This window comes from Dermacentor silvarum, chromosome 5, assembly GCF_013339745.2.
Source record: "Dermacentor silvarum isolate Dsil-2018 chromosome 5, BIME_Dsil_1.4, whole genome shotgun sequence".
NCBI lineage: Eukaryota > Metazoa > Arthropoda > Arachnida > Ixodida > Ixodidae > Dermacentor > Dermacentor silvarum.
Genome location: NC_051158.1, coordinates 61782642 through 61800700, shown reverse-complemented (window position 1 = coordinate 61800700; position 18059 = coordinate 61782642). Strand labels below are relative to the sequence as shown.

General features: G+C 45.8%; 2 protein-coding genes and 1 pseudogene across 3 annotated transcripts; 2 read left to right on the top strand and 1 right to left on the bottom strand.

Moving 5' to 3' along the window:
• Positions 1 to 349: 349 nt before the first annotated feature.
• LOC119454140 (uncharacterized) lies at positions 350 to 7672 on the top strand. The gene is made up of 5 exons (XM_037716139.2): positions 350 to 583; positions 1696 to 1843; positions 2538 to 3169; positions 5295 to 5370; positions 6849 to 7672. The coding sequence occupies exons 1-5, from the start codon at positions 441 to 443 to the stop codon at positions 7437 to 7439; spliced, it is 1590 nt and encodes a 529-aa protein (XP_037572067.1). The 5' UTR covers positions 350 to 440; the 3' UTR covers positions 7440 to 7672.
• An 838-nt stretch (positions 7673 to 8510) lies between these two features.
• Positions 8511 to 12468, bottom strand: LOC119453409 (uncharacterized). Of its 2 annotated transcripts, XM_049667118.1 has the most exons (3): positions 12301 to 12468; positions 10840 to 10950; positions 8511 to 9864 (listed from the first exon to the last, which is right to left on the bottom strand). In XM_049667118.1, the coding sequence occupies exons 2-3, from the start codon at positions 10929 to 10931 to the stop codon at positions 8523 to 8525; spliced, it is 1434 nt and encodes a 477-aa protein (XP_049523075.1). In that variant the 5' UTR covers positions 10932 to 10950; positions 12301 to 12468; the 3' UTR covers positions 8511 to 8522. The 2 variants fall into 2 exon arrangements, with proteins under 2 accessions (XP_049523075.1, XP_049523076.1); XM_049667119.1 differs by lacking the exon at positions 12301 to 12468 and having other exon boundaries at positions 10840 to 11312.
• An 831-nt stretch (positions 12469 to 13299) lies between these two features.
• Positions 13300 to 15298, top strand: LOC119454139 (uncharacterized; annotated as a pseudogene).
• Positions 15299 to 18059: the final 2761 nt, after the last annotated feature.

Here is an 18059-nt window from a genome sequence, read left to right as displayed (position 1 = left end):
TCCCCGTGAAGCGGCGTCCCTGGCGCGGCCCTGTTCACACTCGACAGACAGCGTTGCGGGGGCGGGCGCTGGCGGTGACGATTCATCTCCATTGACGGCATAGACGGAACCGTCACGGCGACGGCAACGGCGGACGCCGGGTACGGCAGAAAATCTGCTGTGGAGGTGTCCATGATTGAGTGCTATGCGTCTGAGGTAAAATAGAAACACTTTAGGAAACGGGGGGCCGAAGAGAGACCGTAAGCGTTAAAAAGTTGTCCGCGGGCAGTTTGTGCAAGGCCTGTAAAGGGCCTTAGACCGATCCCCCGGCCAGTTTCACGACGCCACCGCTGCCGCGGTGCATGCTGGTACTTGTAGTCATCCGGCCGCTCCAGCCGCCCGCAGTGCCTGTACGTCGGACGATTTTTGGCAATTTTTGGTTAGTGTGGAGCTATCGTGCCATGGGAGGATTCACCTGCTGCGTTCCTGGGTGCTACAACAACAGCACAAGGGACAAAGGCTTCGGATTCTACGTGTTTCCTAAAGAGCGAAAGCTACGAGAGACGTGGATCCAACGGATTAACAGGGCCGGACGGAACGGCAGGTAAGACAGCTGTTTTGCCATGTAAAACACAGTTTCTCTAGTAAATAGGTGCATTACGGTTGGCCTCTTGTCTCGGAATATAAAACCATGTAGCTGAGTACGCCAAAGAATATTTGCGCATTACGTATGCCCTTCCGGAATAGGTGAGCCGCCGTTCGTACAGTGGGTGTTTAGGCCGGGCATTTTGTTGTATCGCCCCGCGTCCCGCCCTTTTTTTTTATTATCGCTGCATACTTTTATTACAAGTTATAGTGCTGTATGCCTATATGAGGTCCTTTAGGTGTTCATGCTGTTTGGGTACAGCACCCCGTACGTCGCTTACGTGGTTTCCTTTACAACGCAAGTAGCAAGCATGCATGCATAAGTTGACGGTGAGCTCTCTGACCAGGATTTTGTAATAGTACTACTGCGCACGGTCGTCCACTTTTAGTTTGAACACGCGAGCGCATGGCCGTGCTCTTCGGAGTGCCAGTGCGTCAGTCGTAGCCGCACATCGAAGCGCAGTGGCGCACTACGAGAAGCACCAGATACAAGTGCCTATACGCCGACGCCACTTCGGTGCGCGGCCGTGTCAGATGCATTGGCACTTCGAAGAGCATAGCCACGCGCTTGCGTGATCAAACTAAGAGTGGACGACCCTGTACATCGAGAGGCAACTTTTTAATCGACGTAACATGCTTCACGGGACTCTTGGCAACGACTTAGCCATAACTCGTTGGTCGGATGAGCGTTCACGGATCATCCTCGAGGCAAGTGGTGTCTCCGGAACCTCGCCCCTACTTTCCGGGAAGTAGTTATCTGGCGCATGCCCGCGGCCGATTTCGCGGCACCTATGCAGCTAACTGGCTGCAACAGCTGAAGATTTTTTTGCGTCTGTGGCGCTGTCGAATAACCCCCCCCCCCCCCAAAAAAAAAAAAAAAAAAAAAAAAAAAACTTATCACTTGCACCGTACTGATGGAATCTTATGGACGCTAATCAAGAGAAAGTTGTACCGTTGTCTCACAATGGAAGTATCCAGCCTGTACATACAAAAAATGTGGAAGGTACACTATTGCTGTCCTGGCCATGTTCATTGTGTCATAGCATTAATCCTGGAACTCTCTCTACCTAGGTTCTCGAAGTTTACTCCAACCACAGGACATAGAGTTTGCAGTGCCCACTTCGAAGGAGGGAAAAAGACTTACATGAACCGTGTGCCCACAATATTCCCTTTGAGACAGCAAAAGGTGGAGAAGAGGCGACCGTTGAGAAGAACAAAGGTAATATAAGCACAAGTAATACAGAGAAAAAGCATGTTATGCTTACATATACCTCATTATTTCTTTTATGGTAGGGCTTGACACAGGTGGCAGCTACGTAAGGGTTGTGCTAGTGCATGAAAAAACAAGTGATGATGCTTAGTAAACTTACTAGTGTGAAGTATTAATGAAAAATGTAGTGTACAAATTCTCATCTGCAGCTGCACTGTTGAAATAGCTGATCATTCTGAGTTTAAGTCTCGTTTGACTAATGTGCTGTTATCTTAAACACAAGAAAGTGTCGCATTGTCAATTTTTCCCCCTTTTTTAGTTCATTTCCTGATTCAGCCAATCTTTTTTCCACTGTTTTCTTGTTTTGTAGGCACATGCTGCTGCTTCTTGAGTGCGATTCCTCTTGTCGTTCCTTTTCCGGTCCTGTTTGCAGGCGCTGTTTATATACCTTGTATGCTATCTGGTTCATCCTTGCTTGTGCTCTGCATTATTTGCGTTTTTTTTTCAGTGTCTTGTTGTAACTTTTTTTTCATTTGTGAGCCTCTTTTATATTTGGAATAATATGTACATTTACTGCTGTTTATGTTCAAATTTTTGTAATCAAAACCAACTCAAATCAAATGCCCTTGGGCCCCGAGTGTATTGTGAATAAATAGTGTTATAAAGACTGAAACACATGGCTTTCTTTATTTTCTCCTGCCAGCCTGAAGTTGTCAGGAGCTCAACTGTGCCACCTGGATCTGAGCAAGAGGTCTCTGCCATCGCTAGCAGTGACAGCGATGATCCTTTGCAGCAGGAAGTGCATCTACACCTGGACCATGCATACAGCAGCCAACAGTTAAGTTATGATGAGCTTGTCGAGCAAGTTGCTAAACAAAAGCACATCATAACTGAACTCCTGGAGCAAGCTGAAGCAGCAAATGCGACAGTGGCAGAGCTTAACAACCTGCTTAAACGAAGTCAGCAGGACCACGCCGAAACAAAAAAGCTGTGTGACCGTCTTCAGCAGAAGAACAGGTGCTTAAGACTTCAGTTATCAGCAATGCAGGAAAAAGTTAGACGTTGCAAGACTGAAGCTGCACAGAACATGGATATCACATATGAGGCCCTTGTAAAAGACGAGAAAAAGCTACGGTATTACACTGGCTTCACATCCAGCAAGCGCTTGGACACTTTTTGGTCCCTTCTAGAGCCAGATGCAAAAAGGCTGTGCTTCTGGCAGATGAAAGAAACGGCCAGTGAAGACAGAAACTTCATCCTGCCTTTGAAGACCCAGCTCGTGCTGGTCTTGATGAGACTGAAGCTTGGTCTTGATGGCCTTGACCTTGCATACAGGTATGCTGTCAACATTCAAAGCTTGCAATAATTTTTTTGCACCAATAGTTACTTCTACCTAACATCTAAAAAGTTAATAGGAGTGACTCGTGTAAATCTGTTTCCACGCCAATTTATATACAAGGACATTCTATGCATAACATCATCTATGAATCTACTGTGTGGACTAAAATAAGCAGAACCCTACAGGCCTTAATGGTTCACATAATTATGCGGACCCATCTTGTATGCAGTGCACAGCCCGTTACAATAACATCACTTTTGTTTATATTCGCATCTCAGCATGCATGTTGCATTCTCGGAACACTTCAAGCAAAATGTGCAACTTAATACCTGTTTCATCAAAAGCACTGCTCAAGTATATGCACCTACTCATCGTGTAGTAGCACCTCATTATACGGACACTTTGGTTCTCGAGTGAAAATGTCTATAAAGTGAATCACTTTTAACACCGAATCTGTTATGAAAAAATACATTCCTAAAAACACTTTGTGATGAAAATCTGCTTACAAGCATAGCGCTGTGCAGTGACGTCAAAATTCCAAAACAACTTGTAGCTGAACGTGGATTATCCTGGCAGCTATAAAGTAAATGTGATGCAAATTTTAGTGGTGTAAGGGTTGCATGGTCAATGAGTGCCGTAGGTATAAAGCGCTTTGTTTCCACAATGTAACGCCGTTGATCTTAACTATTTCATCCCTGTAGATCCTAGCAGTCCATGAGATCGTGATGATGTCTCATGGAGTCAGTGCCTATACTCTACTCTGAGATTCTGAATACAGCCCTGGGGTCGTATTCTCTAACTTTCCATATTCCAGTTCCCTTCCATATGGCCGTCATTGGTCACTGTTGTTGCCTCTCCGCTGTCGGCGCCAGTATGCCAGTGCCCACAAACTGAACGCCCCGGCACCTGGCCATCGCTTTGGAGTAGCAGTGCCACCCTTTTTTCTTTTCTCTTGGGCGTGGTCCAGCTAAACGTGATGTCATGCTCTGAATAACCATTGGAGCAACACTCACAAATGCAATGTCGTTTTGCCTGGATGTCTGAAAGATGCGGCAACAGCGACCCATACCAGAGGGCCTTATGGAACCAAAATGGAATACGGACCATGGAAAGTTGGGAAATATGGCCCCTGAATGTATAAACTCCGCTGCACTTTTCATGCACACGGCAAAGGAATAGGCACACCATTGAAGGCATGATTGGTACTCGTTACCATGGAAGTAAAAAATGGAAGAAAAATCATTACCAAGCACTGTGCACATTCACACTGCCTCTTTTTAGTGTTCTGCACTCAAAACAGGAAAGGAAATGTGTCAAAGTGAGTCCAAGTATTGCCGTCGTCATCCATACTCGGGAGACAAAATTAAATGGATTCAAGTATAGTCTCAATGCATTTTCACCCTGTGCATTGTCCAAACAGCAAGGTTCTTTTCTGGAAGCGCAAATGCACTGAAAGGGTTAGGTACCCTGAGAAACATTTCCATATTCTGATTCATTCATTATGATGGGGTTCACATTGTACACACTTAATGTAAGGGGTCATACGCTCGACCATCTTCGATTTGTTCGAAAATGTTCATGGAAACTTATCTCAATGGGCTTAACAAAGCCTAAAATGTTTTGGCCAAAAGAAATGCTTCAAGTGGTGAGCGCTGTTTCGTGTGTGTGAGCGCTGTTATGTGCTGTGCAGTGATGCCGTTCAGCGTATATTTACGTTAAGAGAAAATTTAGCACAAGTGTTCTGCTTCAACTGACACTTCTCGTACCTCGAAATGAGCTGCTTTTGTTAAGACATTAGGTGCATGGAATGCAGCATGCTATTTACTTGCATGGTCTTTAAAATCTCTGCACATGGTATGCAGTACTTTCATTACAGTGCCTGCCTACGATACTGAATTTTCTTTAAGCATGTTGTGCCATGAAATCTTGACGACTTCAACAGTAGCTTGCTCTAAATTTTTGACAGAGTCCCCCACTATGGCGTGCCTCATAATCAGATCGTGGTTTTGGCACGTAAAACTCCATAATTTAACAGTAGCTTGCTCTGTTCACTTATGATCTTGTTTTAGCAACAGAAAATTACTGATGTGCATATTTTGCAAATTCATGTTTCGCTAACAGGTTTGGTGTGTCTAAAACAACTGTTTCAAGGATCTGGGTAACATGGCTGGATTTTTTGGACAACAGGCTTTGTCAGGTACGTCAACACCAGGTGCCTTTTCTTTATAGTGCCTTTTGTTTTCGGTCTCTTCGATGGCCTTGCTGAATTGCAACATCCATGGGGGGCCTGACAGATTTGCAACTTAGTATCTCCACAGATCACCTGTGCCTAGAGGGAACAAGCCACTTTTTTTCTTATCTGTCAGCCCAGTCCAAGCTGGTTAAACGGGGCATTGTGAATCTTTGCTTCACAAATGCCCTAAATAAGTCTTGCTTCCACTCTTTAATGCGCAGTCTCCTTGCACAGGCCTCCCGCCTAACATGTGATGGGTACCCCGAGCTTTTGTTCGTTTCAGTAGCAGAAAAGATATTAAAGAAAATCAAGCTGGGAGACAAAGCACCAAAAGACTGCGCTGCCAGAGACAAGCCAGTCGCGGTGCTCCCTTACTTGCACAAGTTATCACACAGTTTGAAGAAGATAGGCCATACAGTAGATGTTAAAGTTGTTTTTTTCTGCCCCGGAAACATTATCAGTGCTCTACAGGCATGTGAATGCTCATGCCACATGCCGCCTATGAAGAACAAGGTCAGGCAAGGAGACGCAATGTTTCCAATGCTATTCACTGCATGCTTAGAAGTATTCAAGCTCTTAGACTGGGAATGCTTAGGAGCGAGGATCAACGGCCAATACCTCAGCAATCTTCGGTTCGCAGATGACATTGTCCTATTCAGCAACAATTGGCACGAATTACAACAAATGATTGAGGACTTTAGCCGAGAAAGTGTAAGAGTGGGGTTGAATATTAATACGCACAAGACAAAGATAATGTCAAGAGAACAAGAATTCAGGATCGCCAGTCAGCTTCTAGAGTCTGTAAAGGAGTACGTTTACGTAGGTCAGTAAATCACAGGGGACCGTGATCATGATAAGGAATTTTACAGAAGAATAAAATTGGGTTGGAGTTCATGCGGCAGGCATTGCCAAATCCTGACTGGGAACTTACCACTGTCATTGAAAAGAAACATGTGCAATCATTGCATTCTACCGGTGCTAACATATGGGGCAGAAACTTGGAGGTTAACAAAGAAGCTCGCGAACAAGTTAAGGACCGCAGAAAGAGCAATGGAGCGGAAAATGTTAGACCTAATGTAAAGGACAGGAAGAGAGTGGTGCACATCAGAGAACAAACTGGGATAGAGGATATTCTAATGCACATAAAGAGAACACAAATGGAGCTGGGCAGGCAATGTAATGCGTAGGATGGATAACCGGTGGACCATTAGAGTTACAGAATGGAGACCCAGAGAAGGGAAGCGCAGTCGAGGATGGCAGAAAACTAGGTGGGGTGATGAAGATAGGAAATTTGAGGTGCAAGTTCGAATCGGCTATTGCAGGACGGGTAATTCAAAATTGCAGGGAAAGGCCTTCGTCCTGCAGTGGACATAAAATTAGGCTGATGATGATGATACGTTTATGTAGAAAATGCAAAATGTTGTTTTTAATCCTCATTTTAGGTCCCAACTTGGATGTCTCCGCAACTGTGCGACAAGTACCGGCCAAAAGCCTTCATTGACAAGGGCTACACTACCGTTGATGGCATCCTCGACTGTACAGAAATTTTCATTGAAACCCCTTCGTCATTCCGGGTGCAGAGTGAAACCTATTCCTCTTACAAAAAACATAATACCGCGAAAGGATTAGTTGTGTGCAGCCCAAATGGCTTTGTCATGTTTGTGTCCGATCTTGCTCCTGGAAGACTGTCCGACAAGGCCCTGACAAAGGCTTGCGGTGTGCTGGAAAAGTTCTCACCAGGGCGAAGTGTGATGGCTGATAGGGGGTTCACTATCGAAGAAGAGTGCAAGCAGCATTCACTGTATTTGAACATTCCGCCGTTCCTGGAAGGACGGCCTCAACTGTCCGAAGCAGATGAGACTGAGACAAGGCTCATTGCAAGTGTGCGCATACACGTGGAAAGGGTCATCCGGAAGATCAAGACCTACAGAATACTCTCCCAGGTGTTCCCAAACAGCATGTCTGGACAACTGAACAAAGTGTGGCACATTTGTGCACTCTTGACTAACTTTGTGGGTGAACCATTGTTGTGATAAGGTGTAAATGAAATCTTGATGTTCGCGATGATGGGCTGTGCCGGTGTGGTTCAATACATCACTACCCCTTTTTATGAAATACAACAATGTTAGCATTCCTCCAACATTCCAGCATGCTCAAGGCCATCAGGCATTACATATAAAGTGGCAAGCTTCCCTAGCACAATAGCTCCCCTTTCTATAGGTCTACATGTTTGGATGTACCAGTGCATAATAAAGACTGACTTATATAAAACACCTGTGTAACAGTTGTCATCTCTGCTCAAGATGATTGTGTTCTGTAAAGCTGTTTGCTTTTTTTTTCACGGTGAAGAATGAATACTCATTTCTACCTGGCTGCTCTGCAGAGAGAGGCCTCGAGGTACTTATATTGGTGAAATGGATTTGGAAACCATTTGAAAATCCTTCAGTTTGCAGATGACCAGAAACTATTCTGTTCAGTGGAATCTATTCTGCACAGCGACCAGCTACTGGAGGATAATGGAGCTGTGAATAAATGGTTTCATGCAGTGCCCCATGAAACCGCAAAAAACTTGCAGCCATTTGTTTCACAAGGACTAGTTGTCTATGGATATTTTCCACATAGTGCTCCCGTACAGTAGTTTATTTTGATGTCATTCGTGACTTAGAAATATATGCAGACTGTAAGCTGTTTGAAACATGTAATTTACAAGAGACACTCGTCTTTGAATCTGGCCATGGTCACTGGATAACAATTTATTTGAAATCTGCAAAATGTTTCCTGCTTCGATAAGTGCATCAGTGCGTCCAAAAGAGCGTAAAGAGAGTTGTGCAGCGTAATGGTGCAACACTGCCGAGGCAGGAATGCTGTTTGTGGGCATTTGCAGTACACAGGTAAAAAAGATACTTCACCAGCACAGCTGCAAAAATGTGCTCGGCTGCTTCAGTAGAGAGGTTTAAATTACTCTCTCAGAACTCTATTGCTGCCTATCGGCATTTATGGTATCACAAAATAAATGCACAGGCAACTATTTAAAATATCTTCTAAGGGACCCTCCCACCTCGACTGCCAACTCACTGCTTCAAATAAAAGTTTATTCATTCATTCATAGATTTATTTCAACAGTTGCTCGCAATGTGGGGCAGCAAGTACATGGTGGTGAAAAATTCGCAACGTTTCACAAACTCGTCAAAAAAACTCTTCTCAAAGGGCACGACACTTTGCAAGCACTCTTCCTTGCTGTATACAAACAGCACACAGGTGTCCAGGCCAGTCACACCCATCTGCACTTGCATCTGAGTGTAATACCTGCTGCTCCTTTTGAGTTCCCCAGCATGCAACTGCGTTCTGGCAAAATCTTGAACTTTGAGGGGAACTTTGATTTCAAGTAGCCGCGGCGGACAGCATTTGCACTTTACAAGACCATCTGGGCTTGCGCCTAGAAAAGTGTGATGACGAGAGAGGAAGAGGCCAGTCTCGATTACTTGCAGTTCCACGTGGCTGTCATTTTGGTCTCGAAACGCTTGTCTGGCTTCGGGCTCACACAATAGGCCCCTCTTCATGGCAAATGTTGCCCTGCCTTTTTTTGCTCCCATCACTGCCGCAGTGAGAGGTCGGGCATCATGTGGCCCCATTTTGGTTTGGCATGTCCTAACCCAAGTGTGTACTCTATGTGCTATCGACGCGGTGATGACACCCTCCCTATATCTATGCCAAAGAAGGCAAGCACTTTGAAGTCGTGTGGCCGCCTCTACGGCTGCAACTTCTTCCTCTGTATATGGCAGCAAAGCATTCCCCTGCTTTGCTCGCTCCAGCCACCTTACAGGCAGTCGAGACACATCTTCGGGATCTGGGCTCTCAACTTTTCTTTGTTTTGCTGGCAAGAAGTCATTTGCTTCAAGCACATCCGCGAAGCAATCCAGCTTTGAATCTTTCAGCTTGCCATGCAAGTTTATGAGGCTCACTGTGGACAGTTTTTGGTCTTCACTTCTCAGTGATGAGTATGCTGCTCGTTTTTTGTGATGCCTTGGTGCCTCGCTAATCCTTTCAGTGGTGTCTTTAGAGAAAACAATCTGTTCAAATTGTTCAGCGACTTTCTTTGGATCCCGTGGATTGTACCACTGCCGCTCGCCTTCAGTGCATGCCACGGCATCTGGTACCTCAGTGAGATCGTGCTGTGCAATGTGCATCAGCCCGTACAGAACACAGCAAACGTGTTTGCACACTCCACCTTTCCCAGCAACACATGAGCAGTTGCCACTGACAACTTCTCCATCGCACTTTAGCAACTTCACCCCAACGCTGTATGCTGTCCGTGTTGTCATAGATGGTAGCACTTGTGCCTTCACAATGGTCTCTGCTGTATCTTCGGTTGAGAACACCAACTTCTGCAGGTGGCCTGATGTAAAGAGCCGTAGGCCAGCACCTCGATGTTTTAGAGCGCCTTTGCTTTCAGTGTACCTGCATGAAGGATAAACTGTCATGTTGATATGCTTTTCAGGACTTTGTCCTCAATAATGCACATCTACACATTCCGTTGGCTACTGAACTGTTACTGGATTTTTGAGTCGCACATACATAATATACATGCCCGTAGAAGAAGCTCAAAAGGAAATTTTTAGGATTGCACTTGGCTAGAACAGTTAGCATAATTTCACTAATATAACAGTGCATTCCTGTACATAAACGCCTTTCCATTCCTTACAGAACTTTGCATACTCCTCCAGTCTTATGCATTGTGCAAGTTCCAAAAATAAAGAAATTCCATCATCACATTGGCTGGGCTGTAGTGTGCACGTTCAAAACTAAAAGTCAATTTAAAAGGACTCTGTCGATTGCAGTCGGATACGAAGAAAACAGGTTGCTGGGCCACAAAGCACGCATTGGGAATCAGTTACCACAATCCATCATAGTAGGTCGCAGTCAGCGTTATTTTAGATAAGAAAATATGACTATACAGACGGGTACAAGCACCTACAATAGGTGAAAAGGCAGTGACAGAAATGCTTCACAAACCACCACACGCTTTGCCAACCCCAAGATCTGACACTCGCTTGAGATGTACAAAACAAAAATCACAAAAACACAGAGATGAAAGTAAAGTTAAAGCTCCTTGTAAGCATTACTTAATTTCAGAGGACAAGATACAGATAGGATGCGCATTGTATAAACAACAAAAAAGCATTACGCACAGTAGAACTGAAATCATTATACACAAGGACAATGTTTCATTTGGCAGGAACCTTCATTATTATATAAAGAATTTGCACTTGCACACTACGGAGACTAGAAGATGGGTAGAGCTTTACGGCACTATAGTGGTTCAAGAGATAACATTAGACTTTCTCAAACATTGGAATATGGGCATACTCCCTTTCGTTTCTAATAGGCACTTAAGTTTTAGAGAAGAATGACTGCAGACTACAGTTTACATACCTGACAATGTGCTCTTTTGCAAAGAATGGGTTCAGTGCCCTTGCTTTGCGGGTCCACCCTTGACTGTTGTGTTCGTGTAGTCCAGGTGCCATGGCACAGCACTACATGGAACTGCCACAAGTAAAAAAAGTCTGATGATACCATATGCCAGGGTAATTTTTTTAAAAATGGCAGGCTCAACTTTCTGCTAAATCGATACTTTTTAGACCACCTATTCTGACTACGGCGTTACCATGTCAATATAGGTGGAACATACAAGCATTTACACGCTGTGCAGTCCTATTAAAGAACCATAGGTAGTACCAGTCAATCTGTGCCCCATAGTCCACACACGGGCCAGAATAATAAACCAGCTGCATGTATCGAAAACGTTAAATGCCTTCACTGCATTATGCTTGTACCCTATCAGTATCTATTATTTCTAGTGTCGCGCTATACTGCTAATCTGATGACAGTGTAGTCATTCTCATTTTCATTATTATTTATTATCCAAACATCCCCAAAGGTCACAAAGATGGGCATTATAATGGGAGAGAGGGCGCACATAAAGTACACAGAGAAAACTGTAATAAGAAAAAAAAAAGTTTAGTAAGGTAGCAATTATGTACATAAGACCATAAAAACATGTGAGGTTAAAGAAATAGCAAATAAGGATATGACATAATAGCAGTGCAAAAAAAAAAGGACGGCATTAACACAGAAATTAAAAGTAAACACGGGGAAAACATTGACCATTTTGAAATGTAGCCATTGCATGAGTGCACTGCAAAGATAATGCAGTGTTTTAGAAGGTAGTTTTAAAAACTGATCTGCAACTACAGCAACTGCTATGGAAAGAGACAATAGGCAGCTCAGAGGTAACTGTGGGCACTTGCGACTCAAACGCTAGCGCGGCACTTGTTGGCCTCTTGGTGCTTGCATGCGGCTTAATCTATCAGTACGAATCACTGATGAAACTATATCGCGGCTGCTCATAATGGAGAGCGGCGCGTATTCACATGCGCAAAATAAGGGACGCTTGCCTCACGCCACGCAGTCGGAGTTTTCGAAGCAGCAACCGTACCATTCGCTAGAATGTAAATAAAAAACGCCGCCTAGCTTACCCAACTTCTAGAAATCGCTGCTACCGAAGTCTGCAAGTCGTGCGCGAAACCCATGTAGGTAAGCATCATTAGGGAACGAATGTTTCGGCGCCGCATTTGAAACCTGTCTCCAAAAGGTATACAAATCCTCTATTATGTTCGTCGCTAGGCAAACATAACGTTGCAGACAACGAGATGCACGTCTGCGAAAATAGTAACGCAAAACGACCGCGTACATCAGCATGTGCTACATACATAGCTCGAACCCAACGCGTAATCAGCGGATGACAACCGAAATGAAAGAGCAGCAGGCACTTTTGAACGTTCGCCTCGCATGCTGAAATGAACAGCCGATGTAATTTCTTTAAAAAATACTTACATGACGAACTTTTCTTGGTGGTGGAGTCGCAGAGTTGTCCGGGGAGCTTGTGCGCAGCACTGAACCAGCGGGGACTGCAGTGTTTTCGTTTACCACTTGACTACAACCAAGATGGCGGCAGTGCTACTTCCGGAAAACCGGCGCATGCGCAGATCGGTCGGTGGGATCGGTCTATTGGGTATTTCACTAACTACTGAAAATATCCTCTCCTTCGGGGCTTCTTCAATGGGCTTTAGCCACAGTAACATCTGCGTGGCCCTCTGTGACTATATCTGTGACACAAAAAGACTACCCAGTTAATTCTCGAAATAAATAATTGGATAACTCATTAAATCTCTAATTGGTTTTTTGAAATTATTCTAATACCACCAAAATATTTGTGCTGTTTTTATACAATTACAATGATTTTAATTCTGTCTCTGCCCTGTAAATCTCTTTCCAAATTATCATAAACACTATACTTCACCCTGATTTGGTTTTCCGTCTAGTTTTTTTTTTTTTTTTCTCCATCTCCCCCTTCCGTTTAACCTTTAACCGCCGGCTTCTTGGCCAGTCCCCCGTAGTGGGTAGGCGCCACGGATGAGGATCAAGCAAGCAAGCAAGCAAGCACTCGCCGTGGCGACAATCACTTCCATGGATGTAGAGCTCGAAGCTGCCAGGGCAAAAGTGCGCACCATCAAGCGTCATCTCGTTATTAACAGCCTCATGCTGAATGCTGCTGTGTTGTCCGGGAGACGTGCGACAAGGCAAGTGTGGGCTTACCCACGATGCGCTCGTTGGTTCGAGGAGATGCTGCCGAACCTGGGCGGGCAGAACTTCCGGCAGTCATTTAGGGTGTCGAAAATGACATTTAAATACTTGGTAGACGTCTGCAGGCCCGTGATGCAGCGCCAAACAACATATGAGAGAAACGGTGTCACTAGAGAAGCGGGTCGCTGCATGTTGCTTTATTTAAGCTATGTTCCTCTGCCGAGGATAGAACAGTGGCCAATTTGTTTGACTTGGGGCGGTCGACAGTGAACACTATTTACAGAGAGTTTTGCCAGACCGTTGTTGATGCCCTTGAAAAGCAGTGGGTCAAGATGATCGCAGCAAATGAAATGGCCGACCATGTGCGGGAGTTTTGTGCGGTCACTGGCTTCCCACAGGCAGTTGGAGCACTGGATGGCTGTCATTTTCCTGTCTCGCCACCAAAGGAAAACGCCATCGATTACTACAATTACAAAGGCTGGTAAGTGAACTAACTACAATGAGCGGTATCCGAATGCGCAGAAGCAAAAACTAATTACTACAACTGTGAATCGAGTCGCATACTGGACAAAAATTGGCATAAAAATCTCACCAGTCTTGTTCTAGTTTGTTAATATGTACTCATATTATCCCCCCAAACACTTATCTATAAGTTCATGTCGCATTCGAGCAACTAATTTAGAAACGCTTTATCCTCCTATCATGACTTCAGCACACATGCTTTTTACTGTTAGGATGCAGAAGTACGAGTATTATAGATACCACTATTATTGCGATAGCAATTATATGGACACTTCAACCGGATTTCTGCTGTCGGCGTCGCCGTCGCCGTAGCCGTCGCCGTCGCCGTGAGGTTCCGTATAGATAAAATCTTCACCGCGCGCCGTATGCCCGAGCGCAAGCGTGCTGGGACGCACGCACTCAATCCCCCACGCGCAAGCAACGAAGCGGGAAGCCAGCGCCGGAGGGAGCGGGGGGGGGGGGGGGGGGGGGGGGGGAGCACTTCTACTGTGCCAACAACCGCGCTCGTCGCTCGCCGCACCGTCTCTTATCTCCACACGGCTCTGACCTTTATGAGCCTTGCATTCGCGGCTCAGTTCCTGTTGAAGCGATAGACCGCACGTACCTTCGCCCGCAGCGGCGTATGCTTGCTGCCAGCGTTTTGACAGTCGTTGTCTGCAGTCATTCAGTGTGATCTCTTCATGTTTGTTTGTGCGCGCTCACACCACGCTTGTTCATTCAGTTAGTAATAGTCGGGTCACATTTTCCAACGCACGCTACACATGTAATGCTGCCCGGATCGGCAGTGCAGCGCTACAGGTGTGTCCCTTCGCACGCGCGCTGCCCACGGGAAGCGCTTCTCATCAACACCACCGTTTCACACGCGCCTTCTCGTGGTCATCGAGTCTCTCTTCATGTCGGTCTACTTACGCCGCAGCACACCTGCTTACTTAATCAGCTCATGTTTACTACAATTCATATTGTTACCAAAGCCGCTCACCTTACTTCGTATGACATTGCTGTGTTGCTATCGCATTCATTGCTTCGCCGTTAGGGCGAAACTGTGACATTTTTTAAGCTTCATACCTCGATGCAGTGAAGTTTGTGTTGCAGACTTGGTCTTCACCATGACGTGTATTTACTTGCAGGTACAGTGTGATCCTGCTGGCTCTGGTGGACCACAAGTACCGTTTCCGCTACACTAACGTTGGCTCCCCAGGCAGGTGTCACGACGCACACGTGTTTCACAACTCCATCTTGACAAGAGCGATTCAGGAACCAGCATTTCAAAGCCCGACCATTTGTGTTGGCACTTCTCTTGTGCCCCCATTAATTTTGTGTGATCAAGCTTTCCCTCTTACACCCAACCTCATGAAACCGTTCCCCGGCTCGAACCACACCCCAGAAGAGAGCAACTTCAACTATGAACTCTCTAAAACACGAAGAATTGTGGAGAACTCTTTTGGAAGGCTCAAGGCACGCTTCAGATTTGTGATGAAGCGAATGGAGTGCGACATCAGCAATGTGCCTATTGTCGTAAGAGCATGTTGTGTGCTAAATAACATATGCGAACATTTCAATGATTCCGTATCTCAGCAGTGGCTGAATGAAGCGGAGTTGCAGAATACAGTATATCAGCAACCACTTCACACAACAGGCACGCAAGTTGGTTGGAAGAGATGTCAGAGATGCACTTGTGCATTATTTTCAGCTGCATGGAGAGCACTTTAGTCGGGTACAACTGTAGAAGACAGGAGAGGCCCCGCCCAGTTGACCGAAGCACAGCAGCCAATTCCTCCACGACCGTAAAGAAATAGTCCCGCTCAAAAAATTGACTTCTTCTAAGACGCGTATTTGTCGGTATAAATAAGATTTGTGTATCTTGACGAGTGGCGAGACAGGCGACCACCACGAGGAAATGGACGGCAATCGCTTTGAGGGCTGGTTCAATGACTTTCTGCAGAAGTTGCCAGCTGGTAGCGTCATTGTTTTAGGCAATGCACCTTACCATAGCCGGCGAGAAGAGAAATTGCCAACGACGGCCCGGAAGAAGGAAAAGATACAGGAGTGGCTCACAAGCAAGAACATCACCTACGGTGAAAGGATGATAAAGAAGCAGCTGCTTGAGCTGGTGGCATCTGTAAAGTCACGCTTTCTGAGCTACATCGTAGACAACACAGCTGTAAGGGCCGGTTGCATTGTACTGAGGCTCCCGCCGTACCACTGCGAATTTAATCCCATTGAGCTTGTGTGGGCCAAGGTCAAAAATCGCATCGCTGCCGACAACAGAGACTTCAAGCTCTCCACGGTCAACGCCATCTTGAGGGAGAAAATCAAGCAGATAACGGCGGAAGACTGGAGGAAGAGCATTCAGCATGTGATGGACTTGGAGGCAAAGTTCAGACTTGATCTGTGTGGGAGTGAGCACATTCAACCCATCATCATCCAGCTGGGTGAAGATGACACTGAAGAAAGCGACTCCGACTGCGAGCTGTCTGGCATTGAGCCACTCGACGAAGCATAAAGGCTTCTTATTAACGAAAGAAGAGCCCTTATTAGGGCTACCAAAATTTTGCCGGTGGGTTCGCAACAGCCAACCATCCATTCCGTGACCTCTCAAATAAATAAGCAGTTCCATTTATGGCATATTCCTTATAATAGAAGCTCAATTCTGATAAGCAACGTCCTGCACACATCGTGCTCGATTTAAGAAGTGGCATAGAAACACATTTAAATGCTGGCATATCTGAATTGAAATACTATTGTTAACCCTGATTATCGTTGGCGGGCTCAAAATGCTCATTCGGGCAGCCACCGTCGAGTTTGACGCGACCCATAGTGAAATAGCAGAAGTCAGAGCACGCTTTATGGCTCTGTTAGCAGTCTGCACTGGAAATCACAGTCATGTCACAGCAGGGCTGGTGAAATAGCAGTAGACAACACGAAACTGACAGCCACTGTTAGCAGCTTGCACGCCAAAGCACATTCATGTGGTTGCGTTGTTTATTTTGGTTATCTGGATCACACAAGTAATGCGAATAAGAGAACAAACGTAAAACATCATTAGCTTAGTGAGGCCCAAAATGCTCATTCAGGCAGCCATCGTCGAGTTTGACGCGCCCCATAGTGAAGTCACTGATTGTTAGCATTGGTGGAAAGCAATCAATCGACGGTGCTACACAACACTCGAACGACGCTGCTAGAAGCTCGGCTATCTTATCACACTGCTGCCAACGATCGGTCGTTTGCACGCTGAGCTGGCAGCAACGAATCTTTGCGTTGGAGGTTGCTTTCACAAATCTTTTCTGTTGAGAAACTCGCAGGTTGGTTTCATCCGCACACGTTTTTCTTATTTATCCTGATAATGGTTTTGCTCCATCACTTCGCCACGTCCGACGAGAAACGCAGGGGCACAGTACACAAACACACCCGCCGCTCACAGTAGGTACTAGACTTTGGCGAACTCTCGTCGTCGTAACTTCACTTAGGAGCAAAAGAAAACACCACGGAACAAACACGTACGATGTTTCTTTGCAGCGGTATGTCGCCGCGGGATCCTGTTTCCACACGAAGCGCAGCGCAGCGTCACCGATGTTTGCTGCAATCTTTCTTCGCAGGCTCACGGCTCAGAACAAACGCACGCGGCACAAATTGTGCACCGTAAGCTCACAATAATATTTCCGGCATGACAGACCACCACAAACAATTCGAATTCACTCTGACGAAGGGAGACACACAGAGCTGACGCGACTCGGCCCAGTGAGAAGCGAGGGCGACCATGTTACGCATGTTCTCCGTCGGCGGGGTCGCCGGGGGTCCGGCTCATGACGTCACATTAAGTTGGACAATAACAGGAAATATTTAATTTTTTCAGAAAAGCATCTATAAGCTCAACAAGCTTCTCCTGGATATTCATTTGCCTCTCTCGGAGGACGTTCTCTTCAGCTGTAGCTGCTTCAAGAGCTCCAATTAGCCGCTCGTTCTGCTCCAGCAGAGCATTTTGAAAGTTCTCATTTGCAGAGGTTCTCTTGCGCTTTCCCGTCCTTCTCACGGGCACAGTGCTGCTCGGACCAGGCCTTGGCGACAGTGGATCTGTGGGCGCCACTGCTGCCTCTCCATCATCGCCGCTCTCCACCAGTGATGTGTTGGCACTGACAGGCGCGCCCAACTCCAATGAATAAATTATCTGCAAGACATACCAAAAGTGAAATTGTTCATTTATGACCTCAGAGGCATGGAAATATCCAGCATGACATTCACAGTTGCAGAGAAATAGTAATCAGGTTTGCACACCTGCAGTTTGTTGCACCTAATGGGTTTAATTGTTGCATTAACACAAAGTAAAAGCTAGTAAAGTAGTGATGAATTCAATAATAGCATGCTAAAATAGCGAGATGGCTTTGCACACCTGCTTACACTGCATGGAACATAACATTCGCAAAATTGGCGATGCCTGACTGCTTGGGGTGTGGACTATGTTACCACCAGTGGGTGTGTTTACTTCTCTG

What these genes read in the sequence shown, in the direction of transcription:
- LOC119454140 (XM_037716139.2), top strand. Translation starts at nt 441, where the DNA reads ATGGGAGGATTCACCTGCTGCGTTCCTGGGTGCTACAACAACAGCACA. An exon ending in AGGGCCGGACGGAACGGCAG is followed by an intron (nt 584 to 1,695) that starts GTAAGACAGCTG and finishes CTCTCTACCTAG; the next exon opens with GTTCTCGAAGTTTACTCCAA. An exon ending in GGCCTTGACCTTGCATACAG is followed by an intron (nt 3,170 to 5,294) that starts GTATGCTGTCAA and finishes TTTCGCTAACAG; the next exon opens with GTTTGGTGTGTCTAAAACAA.
- LOC119453409 (XM_049667118.1), bottom strand. Translation starts at nt 10,931, where the DNA reads ATGGCACCTGGACTACACGAACACAACAGTCAAGGGTGGACCCGCAAA. An exon ending in GCAAAAGAGCACATTGTCAG is followed by an intron (nt 9,865 to 10,839) that starts GTATGTAAACTG and finishes TCCTTCATGCAG; the next exon opens with GTACACTGAAAGCAAAGGCG.